This window comes from Chiloscyllium punctatum, chromosome 8 (genome assembly GCF_047496795.1).
Source record: "Chiloscyllium punctatum isolate Juve2018m chromosome 8, sChiPun1.3, whole genome shotgun sequence".
NCBI classification, from domain to species: Eukaryota; Metazoa; Chordata; class Chondrichthyes; order Orectolobiformes; family Hemiscylliidae; genus Chiloscyllium; species Chiloscyllium punctatum.
The window spans coordinates 108,280,577-108,306,157 of record NC_092746.1 but is presented as its reverse complement, the minus strand read 5'-3'; the positions used below and the strand labels follow the sequence as shown (position 1 = coordinate 108,306,157).

Here is a 25,581-nt window from a genome sequence, read left to right as displayed (position 1 = left end):
CATTAGTAAAGACCATTTAACCAAAAAAAAACTGGATGTTTCGTTCTGAATGATCACAAACGATGGCCTTATCCTCACAAAGTTCATTTAGGGGGGGAAAAAAGAACGAATGGTCAAATATGCGTTTAAAAGGGACATCGTGAACAAAATTCCCACGTGTTTACACTTCCCAGCAGGACTCTGCATTGAATTACAAGTATGTGCTCTCCCCCCCCAAAAAAAAACACACAAGAAAACGTACACACCATTAATGGAGTCGTGCACAATTCCAAATATAAACGCGGTAGGGAAAGTTTGCCGCGATTATCAAAGAATTGAAAAATATTTCAAAGTATCTGCATAATAAACATTTACTTACTAGGTCGTGAGCTGGTAACAGCTAAATAGACCATTTATCAGTTTTCAGCTTGTTCGGTGATTTCAAAATTGAAAGTTCCTGTTTAAACTGGACATTCTTTAAGACTTTGACCTCCTGACCATAGATTATGTGTCAATTTCAGCATTATAAAGAAACAATTATGGAGCCAATGACAGCAGCTTCACGTTTTAAGGGATCTTTGGTTTCACTAAGTGACAATGAAGTTTACTTGTAGATCTGCTAAAAAGTCATCGATTTGAACATAAAAACACATTTGCTGACACTTGCACATTGTCTTCCTTTTATTCTAATCCATTGAAGAGTGCATTTAAAAAAATCCGCTCAAGATGTGTGCATAATTGAAAACGAATCTAATTTGAAGGAAGGTTTGCTCTTAAGACATATTCTGGTTCAAAATGAGCAGTGTGAACAGCCTAAACATCAATTTAAAATAAGTTAAAAGTTTAAAGGCACTAAAATTCAAAATGAATGTAGATTTTTATTTACACTATAAATGTTAGAACTATATTAAAATGTACGAAGCAGACAGTGGATTTAAAAATATTTTGAGCTAAATACATTAGTTTCAGTTTGATATCACAAAAATGTTCATAAACAATACAAATTGGAAATAAAAATATTTTGTTGCCTTAACTCATTTAATTGAGAAATGAAAATTTGTGCTCCTTCAGTAGAATGAAAAGACTTCTACTTCATGTAACATGATATTTACAGCACATTAACAGTTATTTAATTTTGACCAAGAATATCAAACAGCCAAGCTGAAATGGGCAAACCCAGTCTAAAAGTCTGTAGAACAATCAAAGGATAACACAAAAGTTAGATTTGGGATTCACAGAGACTGCTGTGCACCCTTTAAATATTTAATGCATAAACTGCAAGGAAAACAACAATCCCGATAACTAGAATAAAACTCAAACAAATCCACTGTTTCAGAAGAAAATTGTATTTTTATTTGGAGGCATAGATTATAAAAATTGGCAATAATCCTAGTGAAAAATCATCACATAATTTATTTGAACAAGACAAGAAAAGTAGTAAGTATAATTTTTTGGTTCCCGTGTCAAGCTAAAAATCTTTCCAAATTTAGATTATTGGTTTAATCCAAAACTCTTCGTGGTTATAAAATCTGTTTAATAAAATTGAGGGTAATGAGAACACAAATCAAGAGTTATCAAAAGAACAATCATAATGAAAGTATCTGAATTAGTAGTTATTGAAGAGCAGACAACAAATTTAGAGCAGTAGCCCTGGTCCAGTGTAAATTCGCCAGCTGTTGATGCAGTCATTTATAATTCTCCTAGTCCAACTTGATATGCACCAGTTCTTTGCAGGATTATAGATCAGAATGGAAACTTTGTCCAGATAGATCACATATCTCTGGTTTAAGGAAAAGACAAATAAATAAGTATTTCAAGTTTATATTTTTGATATTATTCATGAAATAGTATGAAATATTCCAATATCTATGATACTTTAATAGCTTAAGTTTTTGCATGAGGTTAAGTTAACTTTAATAATATATTTAAAAGGATCAACATAAAAAGATTTAGTTGAGGCAAAAAGCAATTTTTAAACAAAAGTCTTGTTGCGTCTTGCATTAAGTAGTAGTTTTTCCAAAAGTCAATTGTTTTGATTTTTTGAAGCTGTAAAAGCCTGAGGAAACAGTGGAACAGACACTTATTAACCACCTGTTACAAACAATCCAAAATTCAATGTCATTTGGTACTATTTAAAGAAGTACTTCACTAAAATGATCATTACATTGGAGGTAAACAGACCTTCACATTTAGTACCTCTCCAATGCCTTAAAGGTGATTCAAAACAAAAATCTTAAAGTTAATTCAAAACCCAAATTTTTGGTTGATATGTTCTGCAGTTCTTGCATTAAAGATCGCAGCAAACCTCTGAACACAGTTTTCTATTCTTATGTGAACCATGTTGGGAAAAAAGCTGTTCTTTTAATTTTAAAATGTTTTAAGTACACCAAATATTCCAAAACCCGTGGAGATAATTTAAAATTATATTGGTGTGAGACTATGAGTTCAAAGTACAAATAATTTTTAAACTGTAAAGTTTCACCTATGCAGAATATGAAAGGACATTTCAGTCTGCTATGTTCGTTTAATAGCTTGTTAAACATACAAAATAAAAAGAGGTTCACTATAACTACATTTACAGAAACAGACAAGGGCTGACTTGAAAGATCAGACTCAATTTTTATGAATTGAAGATCTTATCAGACAGTATATAGAGACCAATTTAAATATTCCTACTATATTACTAATTAATCTAATTGAAAATAAATAGCATGAAAAAATCAATTTTTGAGATTCTGAACTACAAAAGAGAATTATTTTTCATCTTCAGTGTCAGGTGCACTTTGTGACTACAGCTCACTTCAGTCTGTTACAAATATGTACCAACTTACCTCTTCAATTGTACAAATTGAATTAGAAATTCTAACAACAAACTAGTAATCAACAGTGTTTTGCAGGAGAACTAATTTTCCAAAGCTATAATGTTTTTTAAACTTTATTTTTGCTGATTCTGGTAAACTAACCTAGAACAGCAAAATACATAACTAAATTTTAAAGATTATTTAGATTCTCAAGGCGATTTAACCATAGCTTGAAATAAAACAATGGCACTAGTGAGAAACATAAGAAATGGCTTGAAGAATTAGCAAAAAACAGCTATTATCAGACATACTAAAACACATCAAGTGAAATGTTGTTGAATTTAAAGCTTTGCAGCTTTTAACTATTTGAAATTAACATTACGATTCATCACCTTTTCATTACCAACACCACGGATGGAAAAGTATATTAGTTATTAACGATAGACTCTAATCAAAAGAAAATTGAGATTTTAGCCATTTATTCCCTAAAGAATCTCATTTCAGCTAAGGGGATTTTCAGCAGGCAGCTTTTCTGAATACTAATGGAACCAGTCACAAACAGTGGGATACAATTATCTAAACACACAGTATATCTACTTACCAGTAAACTATAGTTGATTCTGTTTATAAAAAAGAACTTATTGAAACAGACCGGAGTTTTAAGTTGCATATCAAACAACATGGTTTGAACTGGCTATAAATATCAAAAATTAGGCAAAAGCTCCGTTTGGCTAATGGTACCTTAACAGAAGAAACTTACATGTGCAAGTAATGACCCAAACTATTTAATCAGATTAAAAGATTTCTCTCCCATTCAATGTAACCAATACAATATAGCTACAAGAAACTGACAAAAGGAAGTATAATATCCACACAAGATGCAGTACCTGATTTCTCACTGCAAAGCTTGTCAGCCACATGGTCTGTCTCGTGGGCAAACAGAGAAATTATTTCCTCTTCATATTCTTCCAGTATACTTTCACACTAAGACCAGAAACAGTAAGATCACATTAAAGTACAATTTGTTTTGCTCATTTTGAAATGAAACACATAATTCTAGGTGTTCCTTTGTTACCTGCTGCCATTTTCTATTCCCTACAGCTAACCAATATAGCAAAAACCATCATGTAATATTTTCACATTAAAATAACAGAACATGAAACTGCAAAAATATGATCACCAGCTAATAGCCATTCAATTATCACACTTTTTTTGGGTTTACTTTTAATAAAATTTGAAACCTTAATAGCATAATTTTAAATGCAGATTTCATGAGCTGAAGTTCTGGTGCCCTCTGCTGTAATAGCTGCCTGTTCACACAAAAAAAAATCCTTACCACAAACTTTAGTGATTTAGAATTCTCAGGATCAAACTTGAAATTCTTAAAATCTACTGAACCCAGTTTCTCAGAATCCCTTGGAGCAAATCTCATGTAAGTCTTCTTCTGGGTCTCTGGATCCACGTATAATGCATAATCATCCATGTTTGAACATATAGTTTCGAAGAGTTCAAGTAAGTGTGTCTCTGACTTAGCATATGGAATCTGCAGGAAAACAGAGAATATGAACAATGCGTTACGCATTTTATAAAAAAAACTCAAAACTAAAACTAACAATGCAACTCAAGTTGAAAGATGTCCTAGTATTTGCTTTTGCCATCTTTGTTCATTTCAAACACATTTTTGGTCCAATCAAAGCTTGCAAAAAAATGTGAAGAAAAATCTCACTTCAGAAAATTAAGTTAGTGGATCACCACAACTAGTTTGCTCAATGACTGGTCAGTCTAGACTCTGTTCATTTGCTTGCTAGCAGCTGCTTAATCCTTGTTCAGGATTCAGTGGAGAAAACAAGGCCCAAAAGTCAATCAGGTCTACAGTCTCAGTTTTCATTTCCTGGAATAAATGCTGCAGAATTGTCTCATCTCCTCCCCCTTCACCAAATTTAAGAAAACCTCCAGTCAACACCTATACTCCTAGGGTGAATTGCCACAAAGAGTGCACAAGAGGTCAGAATAGTCTTTTAGCTTAGTAACTGGACAAAAAGTTTTAACTGTCTAGACAGGTCAAGGTGCAAAATGAACCCTGTTGCTTTCTCCGGAAGGGTTTCAATTGAAGCCAAGTACAGGGTAAACAGCAGAGATACATCCGCAGGCCTATGCGAGTCCCTCCTGCCACCCTCTACTGATCAAAGTAGGAAGTTTGCATGACAACCGCAGTCAAAGGGCTGAATCGCTGATGAACTCTATTTCAGCAATGTAGATATGGCCAGATTCCATTGTCTCCTTTCAAACACAGTATGGCCCCTTCCGGTCCCAGTGATTACATTATGGATGCATTTTCACATAAGCAGTTCATTCACACAAAAGGTTTCTCCTTGCTTCACTGCCATCTGATCACAAAGCAAATACATCAGTGCCTAAACATTAAAATAAGTGTTTTTCTGACTATGTTGCTAGATCAGAGTTTCCCTCTGTTTTACTGACATAATATGATTATTCGAGCAGAACGATGCAACTTCTATTTATATTACTTTGTTTGCAAGATCTATCACAGATCAAGATTTTTGGTAAAAAGATCTAGGGAAAATTATAGGAACATTTGGATCTTACGCTATATCTGCATAAAACAACATTGCTACCATCACTATGGATGACATCAATTCTCTAGTGACTTTGTAACAAATCAATGTTACAGAGCACCATTTAGCTAGGTCCAGAAAAGAAACACTTTCCCTCAACACTGTCATAGTAGTTTAAATTCACTATATTACTAGGAGCATTCCTTGATGTGACAGAGGGGAGGAGAAAAAAACACATACACTGCACTCTGCCAATAGAAAAGATGTCTGAGATACTGCCCTGTAAATTGCAGCTGCCATTGAAATGAGAATGAAGAGACTGCCATTATTAAAATGTGATGGAAGAGAGTCACAATCAATTTTGCCTGTCTGCATGGACAAAAGTTTCTTATCTTACGAAAAAAATAAGACTGATGCTCTGCAAAGAGGTGATAAAGGTGAAGTGCTTTGGATTTTTCCAATGTTGAAACACAATAGAATGAATTCCCACCTTCAGGATAACAAAAACAATTTTAAAATACAGATAGCCAAACTGCTATCAAAAATGCATTTGGAGAACATTTCATAAAAAAAATTGTTTACACTAGATAAATATGACAAAAAAAAAGACAAGAATGACTGCCTAGAATAGTAGAAATCTGCAACTTGGAAGAAAACAAACCTAAAACGTTCTTGCTTACAGAGTAGATACAAACAATTTGAATTTTGAAAGCACTTCTTTTAAGTTGCAGTTTTATTTTAATGATTGCTGTCCAGTTCCCACGGCTGTGTTCAACTGTTAAGTTCACAAACCAATGTTTAATACCAAAATTTGTTTTTGCAGTGATATATCAAAAATGTTAATTTTGTTTTGCTTCAGTTAGAGGAATATACTACCTTAAAAAGTTAGCATTCCAAATGCATGACCACAGTGTTTAACCACTATCTTTTCTTCATATGCAGAATTTAAAGAATCAGATCGAGATAGAATACAAAGCTATATTGCTACGTGTTAGCATTTGTTTCCATCTAAATATGACCCAGATTAAAAAAGCAGATCTTCTGCAACAATTTGTTTAAAATGAAAAAATCTTGTAGGTTAATTACAAGCCTGTATTATGCATTACAAGCCCATCTGTCCGACTGGGTTCCATACGTGTTTGCTCTGAATTGCTCATTTTTAAAAAAACTGAAAACATTAGATGCAAATTTTCTATTCAGGTTCATAGAAAGAATGGCTAAAGTGATGGAAATATTCTATAAATTTAATACTGCACTTGATCTATTGTAGTATATTTTTGTGCAATTAAATACACTTTCCATGCTGTCTAATATATCAACTTTAACTTGTTGGAAATTAATAGTATTACTTTACTGAACAGAACAGAAACAAAAATATAGAAGGGTGAAAATTGGATGAAAGAAAAACTAAAGCTGTTTACAGCAAACCAATCTCCTCAATGCTTTGAAAAATGACCCTGGTGAGATTCAAATCAAAACCATATTGTCCATGGTTTACATAGTAACTGTCAGATGTCAGTCTTCAGCCTCAAGCCAGCTTTTAATGAAACCCCTTCAGTCATTTTTTTTAAAAACTGAAGGTGAACAATAAAATTCCACAGAGTATACTTGACACTTATTCAGTGAGTAAGCTTTAATATTGGTCACAGAGGATCATCGGAACATGGCACCTCTAACTTAGTCAAGTAACGACAACTAGCAAGACAATTGGCGTGCCAATCTAAAAAGTAGTGATACGTAAGTTATGCGAAATTCCATCAAAAACTTTAAAATAAAAATTATTAAGCATGATTAACTTTAGTATTTAATATATATGCAATTTTTTAATTCAATATTTCACAACATTTAGGCAGGAAATAGCTGCACTGATGAAACAAATGGACAGAGGGGAGTGTGCAAACATGGTACAAAATTAGATCACTACCTAAAAAAGCGCCCTTACCAAGGTCGCACTTTACCTTAAAACTGTGGATTTAAGTTTTAGGTCAGTAAAGAGGTCAAATACTCAGATGGTGAATACTCTATAATGAATAAAGTAAAATGGAATATTATCAAACTTTGCTCAACTGACCCATTGTGGGACTAAGATCTTCAGAAGCAAGACATACTTTCTATATTTTCATAAAACATGACAGATGGAAAATTCCTTTAAAAAATGACACTGCATAAAAATAGTTTGAATGTTTTACTCTAACAACCAGTCTGTTTGGTTTTCTAAACCTACGTCAATCCATCTGCAGTGTAGTATAATAAATTTCTTGGTAGTGACAGAAAGAAAAATGTCAACTAGTTAATAAGATACTGATAAATGTATTCAGTTAAAATGACTTGCAACCACACCCTTGCAATAGCAGTCTCGACCTTTAAGAATAATTTCAATTTGTTTATTAAAACATTCTACACATATTAAAAAGATCAGACATCATATTTTTCACCAGAAGGAAACAAATGGCCTGCCTCCATACTGGCCTCTTCAGGTCTTAAATTGTTAAGGAAGGTAACAGGAGCACCAGCTTGGCCTACCTTTCCTCACTCTCCTGTTCTCGTAGCCATACCTCCTGGAGACACTCATCTCTTCTGCTAGGTACCTTACCTATACATATGATTTGAAATCCACAAATGACTACATTCAGGCAGATAAATAAAAATGATTAAATACAAACCTTGGTTTGAAACCAATATCTCTAATAACATTGTTGCTATTCTCTAAACATACATATAAACCAAAAAGTGTATAGGTATCAGCAATGCAAGATATTTCATAAGAATTCCTTGACTGATAAGCAGTTTGCATTTGACAAGCGATCTGACCATTTATAAGCAAAACCTGCACTATGCAATTGATTATAATCAAGCATGTCCAGTTTTGTATCACCAAAACACAAAATACTTAAAAATTCTTAAATATTATACAAGTTGGACATATAGTTCATGAACTAGAAGATTAGCAAAGTTAAATTTCCCTTCATTCCCACCCACTCCAATATGCAAGGATGCATTTGAAAATATGGTTATTCAGAGGAAGCTGATTATTTTCTTGTTGAATTGTACCAAGTAGACTGAATATTTTATGTTCTGCTAATACAAAAGGAATTTGTGGAAAACTGGAAGAAACTGAAACAATGTTAATTGTACTTTTAGGTCTTTAGCATCCTTGAATAATAAAGAAAAATCATTAACTTATGATCTTTAAACAAAATCATTTCACACTTCTGTTAACAGAAATGCTGGAAGTTGAGAAATCCCCCTGCCGTTGCTCACAGTGAGCATCAGTTAACGTAGGTGGGATTCTTGCAACCTGGGAGGTGGGGAGGGGTTGTTGTTGGTGTGGGGGAATGCTAGGAGTGGGCCTGTGATAATGACAGAACAAGAATACACTTGTCTTGCAGTCCAGATGGAATGCACTTTCGTCCGTTGAGAAAGTCAGGATGAAGACACCAAAAGACTGCAAATCTTTCAGTAAGTTAACAATGGAACACATCAAGTCCAGCCTCCCAGATTGCCTTGATCCACTACAATTTGGCTACCATTGCAACAAATCCACTGCAGAAGCCATCTCCCTGGTCCTTCACTCATCCATGGAACATGTGGCGAACAAGGACACCCTCATCTGACTCCTATTTATTGACTTTAGCTCCACCCTCAATGCACCATAATTCCAGCCAAATTCATCTCCAAACTCCAAGACCCAGGGGTCTGCTCTCCACCCTGCAATTGGTTCCTCAACTTCCTGATTCACAGACTGTAAACAGTAAGGATAGGAGACAACATCTTCTCCACAATAATTCTTAACACCAGTGCCCTGCAGGGCTGCGTACTCAGCCCTTTACTATATTCCTCATACACTCATGACTGCTTGGCCAAATTCCGCAATAACTCCATTTACAAGTTTGCTGATAATACCATCATAGTGGGTCAGATCTTAAACAACAACGAGACAGAGAACAGGAAAGAGATAGAGAGCTTAGTGGCATGGTGTAAAGACAACAATTTCTCCTTCAATGTCAGCAAAATGAAGGAAATGGTCATCAACTTCAGGAAGAGGAATGGAGAACACACCCTTGTCTGTATTAGTGGTGTTGAGGTGGAGACGGTCAAGAGCTTCAAGTTTCTAGGAGTAAATATCACCAACAATCTGTTCTGAGCCATTCACTAGAGAAGGGATCTGACCATTCAAAAGCAAAACCTACATTATGCAATTGATTACAATCCAGCATGTCCAGTTTTGCGACACCATAGTTAAGAAGCTATAGTCAAGAAAGCACACTCATGCCTCTACTTCCTCAGGAGACTAAGGAAATTCGGCATATCTACAATGACACTTACCAATTTTAATTGATGCACCACAGAAAGCATCCTATGTGGATGCATCACAGGTTGGTATGGCAACAGCTCTGCCCAAGACCACAAGAAATTACAGTGTTGTGAATGCAGTCCAGTCCATCACACAAACCAGCCTTCCACCCATTGACTCCATCTATACTTCCCACTGCTTCAGGAAAGCAACCAACATAATCAAAAAGACCTCCTCCCACCTTGGTTATACTCTCTTCCATGCACTTCCAATGGGCAGAAGATAAAAAAGCTTGAAAAAGATTTATGATCACCTTCTTCCCTGCTGTTATCAGACTTATGAATGGACATCTCATATAATAGAATTGATCTGTCTTGGCACCTTCTTTGTAGCTATAACACTATATTCTGCATTCGGTTTTAGAACAGAATGTAGTACTGATGTGCTTATGGAAGGCATGATTTGTCCGATTAGCATGCAAAACAATACTCTACACTGTATCTCAGTACATGCAACAAAACAAAATCAAATACCAAGAAAAGGAATTCATGGAACGTTGACAAGATGATTTTTTTGGAGGAACATGTGGTAGATCCCATTAGGGAACAGGCAATTTTGGACTGGGTGATGTATAATGAGTCTGACTTGATTAGGGAGCAGAAGGTCAAGGAACCAATAGGGGGCTGTGACCACAATACGATAGAATTCACCCTGCAGTTTGCAAGAGAGAAACTAGAATCAGATGTAATTACATTACAATTGAGTAAAGGTATTCAAGATACATGAGGGAGGAGCTGATCAGAGTTAATCAGAAGGGGAGTCTAGCAGAGAAGATAGTGAAGCTGTAATGGTGGGATTTTCGGGTGGTGGGGGAATGATAATTTGGAAGGCATAGAAGAAATTCATCCCTATGAAGAAGAAACATATTAAGGGGAGGATGAGGCAACCAGGCAAAGAATAGAAGCAAGAGAAAAATGCATGCAATGTGATAAAGGTTAGTAGGAAACAGGTATTGGGAAGCCTTTAAAAACCAAAAGATAACTAAAAAAACCAATAAAGGTGCAGAAAATGAATTACGAGGGAAGCCAACTAGTAACAAAAGAAAAAAAAAGAACTTCTTAAAAGATATATAAAAGCTAGCAGAGAGAGAAGAGTAAACATTGGACCACTGGAAAATGAGGCTGGAGAAGTGATCGGGGAAAAAAGAAAAGGTGGAGAACTTGAATAGATATTTGACATCACTCATAGAGTCAGAGATGTACAGCATGGAAACAAACCCTTCGGTCCAACTAGTGGACCCCATTGTGGTTCCCAGTGACCATGTTTGTACTAAATGTTGATTGCTGGAAGAACTTGGCTCAGAGTTGATGAGCTGGACTTGGAGTTTCAAACATTGCAACACATCAGGGAGGGGGAAGAGTTATCTGGATGCTGTGTTTCAGGAGAGTGTTACACTCCTTAGACTAACTCGAATTCAACCGGTGGTCAGGAACAGGAGGGTATGGCTGTGAGTGAGGCAGATAGAGGGATCCAGGAGGTAGAATTGCAGAAGCCTCAGTCTCTGTTCTTGTCCAACAAGTTCAACAATTTTGTTCCTTGTGTGGACGGGAATGGGGACTGCAGGGAGGATCAGCCGACTGACCGCAGCCCTGTGGTGCAGGGAGCCATTAAAGTGGGGAGACAGAAGAGAAATGTTGTGATTGGGATAGCATAGTTAAAGGTACAAACACTGTTCCCTGTGACCATGATCGAAGAGTCCTAAAGGTTGTGTGGCCTGCCTGATGCTCGGGTTTGGGATATCTTATCTGGGCTGCAGAGGAACTTCGAGTGGGAGGGTAAAGATCCAGTGGTTGTGATCTACATAGGTACCAATGACATAGACAAAACTAGAGCAGAGGTTCTGCTAAGGGAGTATGAACAGCTAGGAGGTGGCTCCAAGATTGGTGAGGGAGAAATGGGTTTGAATTCATGAGACATTGGTACCAGTACTGGAGAAGAAGGGACCTGTTAGACAATAGACAATAAGTGCTGGAGTAGGCCATTCTGCCCTTTGAGCCTGCACCACCATTCATTATGATCATGGCTGATCATCCTCAATCAATATCCTGTTCCTGCCTTATCTCCGTAACCCTTGATTCCACAATCCTTGAGAGGTCTATACAACTCTTTCTTAAACGAATCCAGAGACTGGGCCTCCACTGCCCTCTGGGGCAGAGCATTCCACACACCCACCACTCTCTGGGTAAAGAAGTTTCTCCTCATCTCTGTCCTAAATGGCCTATCCCTTATATTTAAGCTGTGTCCTCTGGTTCGGGACTCACCCATCAGCGGAAACATGTTACCTGCCTCCAGAGTGTCCAATCCTTTAATAATGTTATACATCTCAATCAGATCCCCTCTCAGTCTTCTAAACTCAAGGGTATACAAGCTCAGTCCCTCCAATCTTTCAACATAAGATAGTCCTGCCAGTCCAGGAATTGACCTCGTGAACCTATGCTGCACTCCCTCAATAGCCAGAATGTCTTTCCTCAAATTTGGAGACCAGAACTGCACACAATATTCCAAGTGCGGTCTCACCAGGGCCCTGTACAGCTGAAGAACCTCTTTGCTTCTATACTCAATCCCTCTTGTTATGAAGGCCAGCATGCTATTCGCTTTCTTCACTACCTGCTGTATCTGCAGGCTTGCTTTCACTGACTGGTGTACAAGAACACCCAGATCTCTTTGTACTGCCCCTTTACCTAACTTGACTCCATTTAGGTAGTAATCTGCCTTCCTGTTCTTGCCAGCAAAGTGGATAACCACATACTTATCCACATTAAACTGCATCTGTCCACTTACCTAACCTGTCCAGATCACCCTGAAATCTCCTAACATCCTCCTCACATTTCACCCTGCCACCTAGCTTTGTATCATCAGCAAATTTACTAATGTTACTATTAATACCATCTTCTATATCATTAATATATATTGTAAAAAGCTGCGGTACCCCACTGGTCACCGCCTGTCATTCCGAAAGGGAGCCGTTTATCACTACTCTGTTTCCTGTCAGCCAACCAATTTTCAATCCAAGTCAGTACTTTGCCCCCAATACCATGCGCCCTAATTTTGCTCACTAACCTCCTATGTGGGACTTTATCAAAGGCTTTCTGAAAGTCCAGGTACACTACATCCACTGGATCGCCCTTGTCCATCTTCAGAGTTACATCCTCAAAAGATTCCAGAAGATTAGTCAAGCATGATTTCCTGTTCATAAATCCATGCTGACTCTGACCTATTCTGTTACTGTCGTAATTTCATCCTTTATAACTGACTCCAGCATCTTTCCCATCACTGAGGTCAGACTAACTGGTCTATAATTTCCTGCTTTCTCTCTTGCTCCTTTCTTAAAAAGTGGTACAACATTAGCCACCCTCCAATCCGCAGGAACTGATCCTGAATCTATTGAACTCTGGAAAATAATCACCAACACATCCACGATTTCTCGAGCCACCTCCTTCAGTACCCTGGGATGTAGACCATCAGGCCCCAGGGACTTATCAGCCTTCAGACCTAACAGTCTCTTCAACACCAATTCCTGGCAAATATAAATTCTCTTCAGTTCAGGTCCTTCAGCCACTGTTACCTCTGGGAGATTGCTTGTGTCTTCCCCAGTGAACACAGATCTGAAGTACCAATTCAACTCTTCTGCCATTTCTTTATTCCCCTGTTTCTGTCTTCAAGGGCCCAATTTTAGTCTTAACCATTTTTTTTCCCTTTCACATACCTAAAAAAAAAGCTTTTACTATCCTCCTTTATATTTTTGGCCAGTTTACCTTCATACCTCATTTCTTCTCTGTGTATTTCCTTCTTAGTAATCATCTGTTGTTCTTTAAAACTTCCCAGTCCTCCGTTTTCCCACTCATCTTTGCTACGTTATACTTTTTCTCTTTTGACTTTATATGTTTCTTAACTTCCCTCGTCAGCCACGGCCACCCCTGCCTCCTCATAGGATTTTCTTCCTTTTTGGAATGAACTGATCCTGCATTTTCTGCATTATACCCATAAATATCTGCCATTGTTCCCCCACTGTCATCCCTGCTAAGGTATTGCACCATTGAACTTTGGCCAGCTCCTCCCTCATAGCTCCATAGTTCCCTTTATTTAACTGAAATATTGTCACTACCGATTGTACCCTCTCCCTTTCAAATTGCAGATTGAAGCTTATTGTATTATGGTCACTACTTCCTAATGGCTCCTTCACTTCGAGGTCCCTGATCAATTCTGGTTCGTTGCACAATACCAGATCCAGAATTGCCATCTCCCTGGTAGGCTCCAGCACCAGCTGTTCCAAGAATCCATCTCGGATGCACTCCACAAAGTCTCTTTCTTGAGGTCCAATACCATCCTGATTCTCCCAGTCTACCTGCATGTTGAAATCCCCCATAATAACTGTAGTAACATCTTTGCGACAGGCCAATTTCAGCTCCTTATTCAACTTACACCCGACATCCATACTACTGTTTGGGAGCCTGTAGATAACTCCCAAGAGGGACTTTCTACCCTTAGAATTTCTCAGCTCTATCCATACTGACTCTACATACCCTGATTCTAGGTCCCCCCGCGCAAGGGACTGAATATCATCCCTTACCAACAGGGCCAACTCACCCACTCTGCCCGTCAGTCTGTGCTTACGTTAGCACGTATAGCCTTGAATATTCATTTCCTAGGCCCTGTCCACGTGAAGCCACGTGTCAGTTATCCCCACAATATCGTAGCTGCCAATTTCCAAAAGAGCCTCAAGCTCATCCATCTTATTTCTAATACTTTGTGCATTCATATATAGTATTTTTAATTTGTTACTGCCCTCACCCTTCCTATCAACCCCTATTTCACTCAACCTTACAGCATGATCCCTTTTTGAGTTTTCTGCTTCATTGATACCGTTATCTTTCTTGACTTCGCTTGTCCTAACTTTCCCTTCAATTTCCTTCTTAAACTTCCAGTTTGCGATGAGATGGTCGTCATCTGAACTGTGCTGGGACCAGAGACCTAGCAAATCTCATAACTAGGGTACAGACAGGGCTCTAAACTAAATGCGGGTGGCGGGGGAGGGCTCACTTATAGGGGAAATCAGAAAACTGGAATCAAAGGAGGAGATAAGAGTGAAGAACTCAGGAGTGTTTATTAAAATCGCCAGCACTGCTACAAATAGGACAGAATGTATGGAAAGGGTTAGCAAATAAACCTCAAGCACAGTGGACAAACGAATGACAATGAGAAGAGGAGCAGTTAATACAGGACTGAGGGTGTTCTATCTGAATGCACACAGTATACGGAAAAAGGTAAAAGAGCTTGAGGCGCAGATTGAAATTAGTAGGTATGAGGTGGTAGGCATCACGGACAGGTGGCTACAAGGGGATCAGGACTGGGAGCTGAATACTCAAGGATGTACATTCTGTTGAAAAGATAGGCAGTGGGTAGAAGGGGTCGAGTTGCCTTATTAGTAAGAGATTAAATTTAATCAATAGTAAGAAACAAAGTAGGGCCAGGTGGTGTAGAGTTCGTGTGGGTAGAATTGAGAAACCGCAAAGGTAAAAACCATAGTTGGAGTTATGTACAGGCTTACAAATACTAGTCAGGAGCTGGGATACAAGATATACCAGGGGAGATTAAAAAAAAAGTTGTGTACGAAAGGCAAAGTTACAGTGATATGGGGGATTGCAATATGCAGGTGGACTGGGATAATCAGGTGGTAGGGCACTGCAAGAAAAATAATTCGTGGAAATTCTATGAGATGGCTATTTGGAGCAACTTGTGGTGGAGCCCACTAGGGAACAGGCAATACTGGATATAGTGCTGTGCAATGAGGTAGACTTGACAAGGGAGTTTAAGGTGAAGGAACCGTTAGGAGGCAGTGATAATAATATAATTGAATTTACTCTTTTTCCTCAGGATGAATTACTGCTGTGTCTCCTGAATTACTCCCAGAAACTCTGGGAGTAATTCAGGAGACACAGCAGTAATTCATCCTGAGGAAAAAGAAGTATGGTAGAGGGAGGATGAGGCAACCATGGCTGACGAGGGAAGTCAGGGACAGCATAAAAGCAAAAAGAGAAAGCACATAATGTGGTGAAGGGCAGTAGGAAATCACAGGATTGGGAAGCCTACAAAGACCAACAGAGGGCAACAGAAAAAGAAATAAGGAGGGAGAAGATTAACTAGGATGGTAAGCTAGCTAGTAATACAAAAGGCTATACAAGTTCCTTTAGATATATAGAAGGCAAAAGAGAAGCATAAGTGGACATTGGGCCACTGGAAATGGTGCTGGAGAGATAGTGGGGAACAAGGAAATGGCTGAGAAAGTGAATAATTACTTTGTGTCAGTGGAAAACATGAAGTAATATCCCCCAAAAAAATGAACAGAGTAAAGGGGCAGAGCTGAGTATGGTGGCCATCATCAAGGAGAAGGTGCTAGAAAAAATGACTGGCCTGAAGGTGGATAAACCATCTGGACCAGATGGACTACACCCAGAGTTCGAAGGAAGAGATAGTTGAGGCATGAGTGGTGATCTTTCAGGAATCGCTTAGAATCAGAGAGTCCTAGAGGACTGGAAAATCGCTAATGCGACACCTCTGTTTAGAAAGGGAATAAGGCAAAAGACGGAAAATTACAAACTGATTAGCCTAACCTTGGTCATGGGTAAGGTTCTGGAATCCAATGTGAACGATGAGATTTCTAAATACTTGGAAATGTAGAAAATAGAGTAAAGTCAACATGGTTTCCTCAAGGGGAGGTCATGCCTGACTCATCTGCTAAAATTCTTTGAGGAAGTAATGAGCAGGTTAGACCAAGGAGAGTCAATGGATGTTATCTACCTGAACTTCAAGATGACCTTTGACAAGGTGCCACACAGGAGGCTACTCAGTAAGATAAGGGCCCACGGTGTCAGAGGCCAGAATGGATAGAAGCTTGGCTGTCTGGCAGAAAACAGAGTGGGGATCAAAGGGTCCTTCTCAGGATGGCAGCCAGTGACAAGTTGTGTTCCACAGGGCTGTGTTGGAACCACAACGTTTTACTTTATACATTAATGAAATTGATGAAGGAACTGGCTAAGCTTTCAGATGATACAAAGACTGGTAGAGGGACAAGTAGCACTGAGGCGGCGGGGAGGCTGCAGAAATATTTGGACAGGTTAGGAGAGTGCGCAAAGAAGTGGCAGAGGAAGTACAATGTGGGAAAGTGTGAGGTCATGCATTTTGGTCAGAAGAATAGAGGCATGGTCAATGTTCTAAGTGGGGATAAAATTCAGAAGTCTGAAGTTCAAAGAGACTTGGAAGTTCTAGTCCAGGTTTCTCTCAAGGTAAACTTGCAGGTTGAGTCAGTAGTTAAGAAGGCAATTGCAATGATAGCATTTATTTTGAGAGGACTTGAAAATAAAAGCAGGGTCGCACTTCTGAGGCTCTAAAAGACTCTGGTCAGACCACATTTGGAGTATTATGTGCAGATTTAGGCCCCACATTTGAGGAAGCATGTACTGGCCCTGGAACGTGTTCAGAGGAAGTTCACAAGAACGGTCCCAGGAATGAAGAGCTTAACATACAAAGAATGTTTGAGGACTCTGGGTTTAATTCAATGGACTTTAGAAGGATTGGGGGGGTATCTAATTGAAGCATATAGAATACTGAATGGTGTGAACAGAGTAGATGTTGGGAAGATGTTTCCATTGGGAGAAAAGACTAGGGCCTGAGGGCATATCCTTAGAGTAAAGGAAAAACCTTTTAGAATGGAGAGAAGGAGAAACTTCTTCAGAAAGAGTGGTGAATTTATGGAATTCATTGCCACAGAAGGCTGTGGAGGTCAGGTCATTTAGTATATTTAAGACTGAGATAGGTAGGTTCTTGAGTACGAAGGGATCAAGGGTTACAGGGAGATAGCCAGAGAATGAGGTTGAGAAACTTACCAGCCACAATTGAATGGCGGAGCAGACTCAATGGGCTGAATGGCCTACTTTGTGCCCCTATATCTTATTGTGTTATGGTCGAATCCGTCCATGGTGACCAGATATCCTAAACCCTGGTCCCACTTGGTCCATATTCCTCTGAACCGTTCCTATTCAAATAACCATCCAGATGTCTTTTAAATACTGAAATTGTACCAGCCTCCAGCACTTCCTCTGGCAGCTCATTCCATACACACACCACCCTCTGCATGAAAAAGTTGATCTTAGGTCCCTTTTAAATTTTTTCCCTCTCACCCTAAACCTATACCCTCTAGTTCTGGACTCTCCCACCACAGGGAAAAGACCTTGAGACCCCATCCATGCCCCTCACAATTTTATCAACCTCTATAAGATCACCCCTAGCCTACAACATTCCAGGGAAAGGAGCCCCAGTCTATTCAGCCTCTCCCTATAGCTCAAACCTCCAACCATGGCAACATCCTTGTAAATCATTTCTGAACCCTTTCATGTTTCACATCCTTCCGATAACAGGGAGACCAGAGTTGCATGCAATATTCCAGTAGTGGCCTAACCAATGTCCTCTACAGCCACAACATAACCTTCCAACCCCTTTATTCAATGGACTGACCAAGAAAGGAAAGCATACCAAATGCCTTCTTCACTACCCTATCTACCTGCGACTCCATTTCCACAGAAATATGAACCTGCACTCCAAGGTCTCTTTGTTCAGCAACACTCCCAGGACCTTACCATTAAGTGTATAAGTCCAGCCCTGATTTGCCTTTCCAAAATGCAGCACCTCACATTTATCTAAATTAAATTCCATCTGCCACTACTCAGCCCATTAGCCCATTTGTTCAAGATGCCATTGTACTCTGACGTAACCTTCACGGTCCACTACACCTCCAATTTTGATGTCATCTGCAAACTTACTAACAATACGTCCTAAATTCACATCCAAATCATTTATATAAATGATGAAAAGTAATGGACCCAGCACCGATCCTTGCGGTACTCCACTGGTCACAGGCCTCTAGTCTGAAAAACAACCCTCCACCACCATCCTCTGTCTTCTACCTTCGAGCAAGTTGTGTATCCAAATGGCTAGTTCTCCCTGTATTCTATGAGATCTAACCTTGCTAACCAGTCGACCATGAGGAACTTGTCAAATGCCTTACTGAAATCCATATAGAGAACATCCTCTGCTCTGCCCTCATCAATCCCCTTTGTTTTTTATTCAAAAAAACTTAATCAAGTTAGTGAGACATGATTTCCCACATACAAACTATGTTGACTATTCCTAATCAGTCCTTGCCTTTCCAAATACATGTAAATCCTGTCTCTTAGGATTCCCTCCAACAACTTGCCCACCACAATGTTAGGCTCACCTGTCTATAGTCTACTGGCTTTTCCTTGCCACCTTCCTTAAATAGTGGTACCACGTTAGCCAGCTACCAGTCTTCTGGGGCCTCTCCTGTGACTACTGACGATCCAAATACCTCAACAAGGGGTCCGGCAATCACTTCCCTATTTCATGGTGAAAGACATCAGCAGCACACCAGAATGAGGATGGGGTGATTATAGTGGCCATTGATAAGGACAAAGTGCTGGGGAAGCTGGAAAGTCTGAAGGTGGAAAAATGACCAGGATCAGATGGACTACATCTAGGATTCTGCAGGGGATGGTCAAGGAGATTGAGGAGGCATTGGTGATGATCTTTCAGGCATCACTACATGTAGGGACAGGTCCAGGGAACTGTAAAATGGTTAGTGTAACATCCCTGTTTAAAGAGGGAGGCATAGGACAGGAAACAATAGGCCAGTTAGGCTGACCTTTGTTGTTGATGAGATTTTTGAGTCCATTATTATGGTTAAGATTCTGGAGTACTTGGAAGCATAAGGTAAAATAGGGCTGAGTCAGCAGGGCTTCGTCAAGGGGAGGTCATGCCAGACATCTGTTAGAATCGTTTTGAGGAGAAAACAAGCAAATTCGACAAAGGACAGCCAGTAGGCGTGATCTATTTGGATTTCCCAAAGGTCTTTAGCTTTGACAAGGTGCCCCACAGGAGGCTACTAAAGAAGATAGCAGTCCATGGCGTTCGGAGCAAGGTGCTAAGATGGATAGAGAATCAGCTGACTAGCAAAGGCAGAGTGTAGCAATAGAGAAGCTTTCTGCAGAATGGTATCTGGTGACCCGTAGAGATCTGCAGGGGGTTAATGTTTGGACCATAACTACTCACATTACACATTAAAGATCAAGGATGAAAGATTTGTCATGAGGAGTGGTTGAGGACTCTGGGTCTGCACTCGATGGTGGGTTTGAATTTCAATACAACTTACAGAATACGGAGAGGCCTGGAAAGACTGGTAGGGGAGACTAGAACACCAGGGCACAGCCTCAGAGTGAAGGGACAACCCTTTAGAACTGAGAGGAGTAGGGTTTATTTTCAGCCAAAGGGTCGCAAATCTGTGGAACTCATCCCTGCAGAAGGCTTTGGAGGCCAAGTCACAATGTATTTACGAATTGGTTGCTAAAGGGAGCAAAGTTCTAGGGAGAAGGCAAGAGAATGAAATTGAGAAACATATCAAAGTTGATAGGCTGAATGACCTAATTCTGCTCTTCTATCTTATGGTCTTAGGAGAAGGAGATATATTCAACGTTGTTTTAAATTATGATGGACTTTGATAAGTTTAATTTGGAAGGACTACTTCCTTGGGAAGTCAGTGAAGAAGTGTCATAATTTAAAGTTGTCAGAAGGTGTATATGCACTAGGAGAATCATCTTCATGCAGGTGACTGGACAGCATGAAATGCTTTGACATTGAGACGATCGAGGCAGAGATTGGATCCATCACAGCTGCTTCTGTTGCAGAGGAGCTGATGGCTTTGGTACAGCATCAAGCAGTTTTCATATCTGCTTCCAGCAAAAAAAAATGGATTCAAACATTTCCTGAGAATGCCCATGGCTCAGCTCATCTAGAAATACAAAATTGCATAAAATGAAATGAAGGGAGGTTCAGTAGCATTTCCTAAGTTGATGGACATCCTTGAAGCAGTTGAGCATTTGCGGCTTACAATGTTTGCATGAGCTTGAGAATAACAAAACATTGTTTTAAGAAAAGGAGTGGTGGGACATGAAACATCAAAATGGCATAAGCAGAAAACTGGTTTACAGTAAATGTTGAAATTGATGACAGTGCCTTTATTCATGTGAATTGCATGGCCCAAAAAGCAGTTTGCATAGTCAGGGTGGTGTATTATAAAACAATCTCATTATAAATCAGTTCTACAGAAGTGTCACTGGACTCAAAATATCAAATCTTCTTTCTCCACATGGACGCTGCTAGACTTGCTGAGTTTTTGTTTCAGCTCTTCAGCATCTGCAGTTTTTTGTTTAATTCCAGTACAGTGCAAAACATTTGAACAACCCTCCCAATTTTAGAAAGAAGCACAACCTATTAAAAAAGCAAAATATTGCAGTAGTTGCAAATAAAAAACAGAAAGCGTTTGAAATGTTGTTTTGAGGCTATTCCAAGTTGGTTTCAACTAAGATTTCACCTTTCATGTTTCAGATACAGCCACTTTTATAAATATCAAGATGCTTAGTGTTCCACAAACCACTGTTTTTATTGCATTGAGACGTCCATACTCAACAGCACACAGCATGGTGTGCATTTGTGACCACTCAGTGTCTACTCAAAGTTGGTTTGGCCAACAGTTCATCCTTCGCCTCATCTAATATTTTAATGGAACATGTACTTCCTTTTTTTGCTGTCAGGGATCACAATGTTAACATTGCAATTAGTTAAACTGGAATGGGGAAAGAGAAACGAGACAGTTTCTTGAAGTTAATGAACATACCATCAAAGAGAAGCTTTGAGTCTTTGTTTTGAATCCATCTCGAAGTTTGGATCTAATTAACAATGATCGCAGAGAATAATTTGTTAAAGTGAAAGATGTTGACTAGGGTTACACTTTAAGAAGAATGACTGAAACCACATGTCAAATATTGGGATCTGAATTCCCACTGTACTGTGAACTGAACCTATGATCAATGGAAAAATGAAATGAACTGGATATTTGGACAAAGGTTATGTTTTTAACAAGAAAAGAATGTGGCCTTGGTACTGCTAATTCTTATTAGATGCAGTATCAGGTGTGAATACTTTTGGTGCTAGAGAGTCCACCAATCAGTCACTTTTGGAAAGTTTGGAAATGTTGTTAAAATTTGTAAGAAAGGTATTAACAGGAAAAAACAGGGTAGATAAAAATAATCTTACTCCCATTGGTCAAGGATTCTGGAACTAGTCTGAGAATTATTGCCAAGATTAGAGTGGTGCTGGAAATACACAGCAGGTCAGGCAGCATCAGAGGAGCAGGAAGATCGATATTTCGGGCAGATCCCTTCATCACGACCCTCATTCCTGATGAAGGGCTCCTGCCCGAAACGTTGATTTTCCTGCTCCTTGGATGCTGCCTGACCTGCTGTGCATTTCTAGCACCACTCTAATCTTGGCAATAATCTCCAGCATCTACAGTCCTCACTTTCAACTGAGAATTATTGCTAGACCATTCAGGGGAGAATGGCATATAAAGAATGGCAAAGGTTTGGCACTCTCTTCCACAAATGGCAGTGGACGCAGGATCAACTGCTAATTCTGAATCTGAGGTAGATAATTCTTTTAAGAGACATGGGCCAAAGGCAGGTACATGGAGTTGGACTACAAATCAGCCATGATCTCACTGAATGATGGAAGAGGCCTGAGGGCTGAATGGCCTACTCTTGTTCCTATAGGAGCCCTATAGTTGTATTAGAGGCAATTCAGAGGAGGCCCACTAGATTGATTCCAGAGATGAAGGGTTTATATTATGAAGAGAGATTGAACAGTTTAGGCCCATGCTGTCTGGAGTTTAGAATAATGAAAGGAGATATAATTGAGACATAGATGATGCTAAAGGGAATTGACAAAATAGAGAAAGGTTGTCTCCTCACATGGGGCAATATAGATTGAGAGGTCATAGTTTTAGGTTAAGGGATAGCAGATTTAAAACAAAGATGAGAAATCACTTCTCTCAAAGGTTAATGAATCTGTGGAATTCACTTAACCACATAACATCCCATCCGGCCGTGTGAAAATCCTATTTGTTCCTCTAGTCTTCTAGAGTCTGCACACTTGAAAATTATGACAGTGCGAACAGCTGCAAGTCCAAACACTGATCCTTGTGGTACTCCACTAATCATAGACTATAGAATGATCCATTTAACTATGTTTGCATTATGTCAACTGATCGTAAATCCATGTCAGTATATTGCCTCTATCCAAACTGCCATAAATTGCAGATGAGCAATGGTTCTCACCCATCTATTCTGCAACTGAGATTCATAAAAATCTCCAACAGGTTTGCAGCCTCTATTCCAACAATGTCCATTTGTCACATCCTTTATAATAGATTCTAGTGTCTTACATAGTACTGATGTCAAGCTGACATATGTAGATCTTCACTCTTCCTCTCGCTTTTTTCTTAAATAGGGTCCCATGTGCATCCTTCCAATCTACAAGCACCATTCCAGGATCTATGGACCTTTGAAAGATGACAACCAATGCACCCACACTCTCTATAGTAACCTATTTCAGCACCCTGGGATATAAACTATTGAGTCCCAAGGATTGTCAAATTTCAGTCCTGTTAAATTCTTCAACACCACGATTTTTAAAAAAAGTTCTGGTCTTCATTCTCATCACTCTTTTGGTCTCTACTTCCAGATTTCTTGCATCTTCCTCTATGAAGAAAGTTTGCTCTTTCCCTACTCCTGCATTTAATGGAACCAAATTTGTCATTGCTAATATTTTGTTTTTATATATCTACACAAAGTTTTACTTTTATGTTTCTTACTTGTATGCATTCATGTTCTATTGTCTCTTTCTAAATCAGTGTCTTTGTCTTCCTTTGCTGTCATCAGGTTCCTACACTTGTGACAATTTTATAAGCTTTCTCCTTTGATCTCATACAATCCCTAATCTCCCTTCTGTTGACTCACTTTAACCCACTCCTATTGAGCTTTGGTATCTTGAAAGAATTATATATGTTTGTTATAAATTGTGCATTATTTAAATACTAACCACTGCCTGTCTTTATCATATTTTTTAATGTAGCTCACAAATCCACCATAACCAACTTGTCCTTCATGTCATCATTGTTTCTTTTGTTTAGACTGAAGACTCTAGTTTCGTATTGAATTACATTTCTTTCAAACTTAAATGAAAAACTCTACATTATGGTCACTCTTCCCTGAAAGGTTATTTTACAATGTGATGACTTAATCCTTTCACACTACGTAGTACGAGATTTAAAGTTGCCCATTCCGTAGGTTTTCTGAAACAATACCAACATCTCATACACATTCTAGGAATTCTTACTTCACGGCATTAGTGCACAGTAAATTAATCCAGTCTAAATGTAGACTGAAGTCACCCATGACTATTGCATTTTCTTTGTTACATATGTACACAATGTACACTACATTACCACTATTATTTGGTGGCCTATAAACAATCTCTAGGAGAAAGTGAGGACTGCAGATGCTGGACACCAGAGTTGAAAAGTGTGGTGCTGGAAAAGCGCAGCAGGCCAGGCAGCATCCGAGGATCAGCAGAATCGACGTTTTGGGCATAAGCCCTTCTTCAAGAGGGCTTATGCCCAAAATGTTGATTCTCCTGCTCCTCGGATAATGCCTGACCTGCTGTGCTTTTCCAGCACCACACTTTTCAACTATAAACAATCTCTACCAATGTTTGCAGTCACTTATTTTTTCTCAACTCCACTCAAACGTATCATACATCTTGTTCTTCCATTCTAATATCTTCACTTGTGCTTAGACTCCATAGCTGATTATCTCGAAAGGTGGTAAGCTGCCTTCTTCAACAACTGTGACCTATTAGCACAAACATGCACAATGACGTTAGTTCATAATTTTGACCTAGCAATTTTTAAGGACTGGCAATAGTTTCAACAACTCCATTCAAACCCCTCCTGCGAGTAGCAGTTATGAGGTTGGTGAATTGCTTGCACTCTGCAATTGTAATAGAGTGTCCAAAGGATCTGAATTTATTCAAAAGATAGTCAACATTTTTAAAAATTAATTCACAGGATATGGCAGTCACTGGCTAGCATCGGCCAGCATTGCCCAGAGAGCAGTTAAGGGTCAACCAGATTACTATGGGTCTGAAGTTCATGTAGAACGAACCAGGTAAGAGTGGCAGTTTCCTAAAGGAAATTATAGAACAAGATAGATTTTTCCAACAATTGACAACCGTTTCCTGGTCATTATTAGAATTACTATTAGAGAATGTCACGTGTACTCAAGTACGGGGTAGAGGCATACAGCGAAAAACATACAATGTTACAAAATGTCAGATACAAATTAGAAAAATAAAGATATAAAGTTAAGTGTTCAGCATTCGAGGACTTCTAAAACAGGAAGTCCATGCTTGGCTTCATCTCAGAGCTAGGAGTCCATCGAGTCAGACCCACTGGGCTTAACCTCCAGGCCAGGAGTCCATCGAGTTGGACCCCGCTGGGCTTGACCTTGAGGCTGGGAGTCCCTCGAGTCTGCGCTAGCTCAACTCTCCACTACTGATGCTGTCTGAGGATTGAAGGTAAGTCGAGAGAAAATAAAGAAAAAGAAAATAAAACAAAGAGGAAAAAAAAAGAAAAGGAATGGACGAGCTCAGTCTTTGGATCCTGCTGCACCACCATCTTGCCTCGTGTTAGGAGGGCTTAGACTCTTAATTCCAGATTATCTTTTATTGAATTCAAGTTCCACTATCTGTCATGATGGGATTTAAACCCAGGTCCCCAGAACATTACTGAGTTTTTTTATTAATAGTCTAGCAATAATACCAGTAAGCCACTGCCTTCCCTTTTAGGGAGGACAGGCAAAAAAAGTAAGGAGATGGAGTAGTGCTGTTAAGTCAGGATTGCAATTGT

The 25,581-nt window shown here is 39.1% G+C and overlaps 1 protein-coding gene across 1 annotated transcript in view; it reads right to left on the bottom strand.

Annotated features, from left to right (window-relative positions):
* Nucleotides 1-1,308: 1,308 nt before the first annotated feature.
* The window catches only part of cnpy1 (canopy FGF signaling regulator 1), an 89,351-nt gene continuing 65,078 nt past the window's right edge, over nucleotides 1,309-25,581 (bottom strand). Inside the window, exons 3-5 of the mRNA XM_072576225.1 lie at nucleotides 4,117-4,323; nucleotides 3,668-3,764; nucleotides 1,309-1,759 (exon numbers count right to left, since the gene is read on the bottom strand). Of these exons, the coding sequence (XP_072432326.1) occupies nucleotides 1,716-1,759; nucleotides 3,668-3,764; nucleotides 4,117-4,323 (348 nt within the window). The 3' untranslated portion in view covers nucleotides 1,309-1,715. The remainder of the gene's footprint in view (nucleotides 1,760-3,667; nucleotides 3,765-4,116; nucleotides 4,324-25,581) is intronic.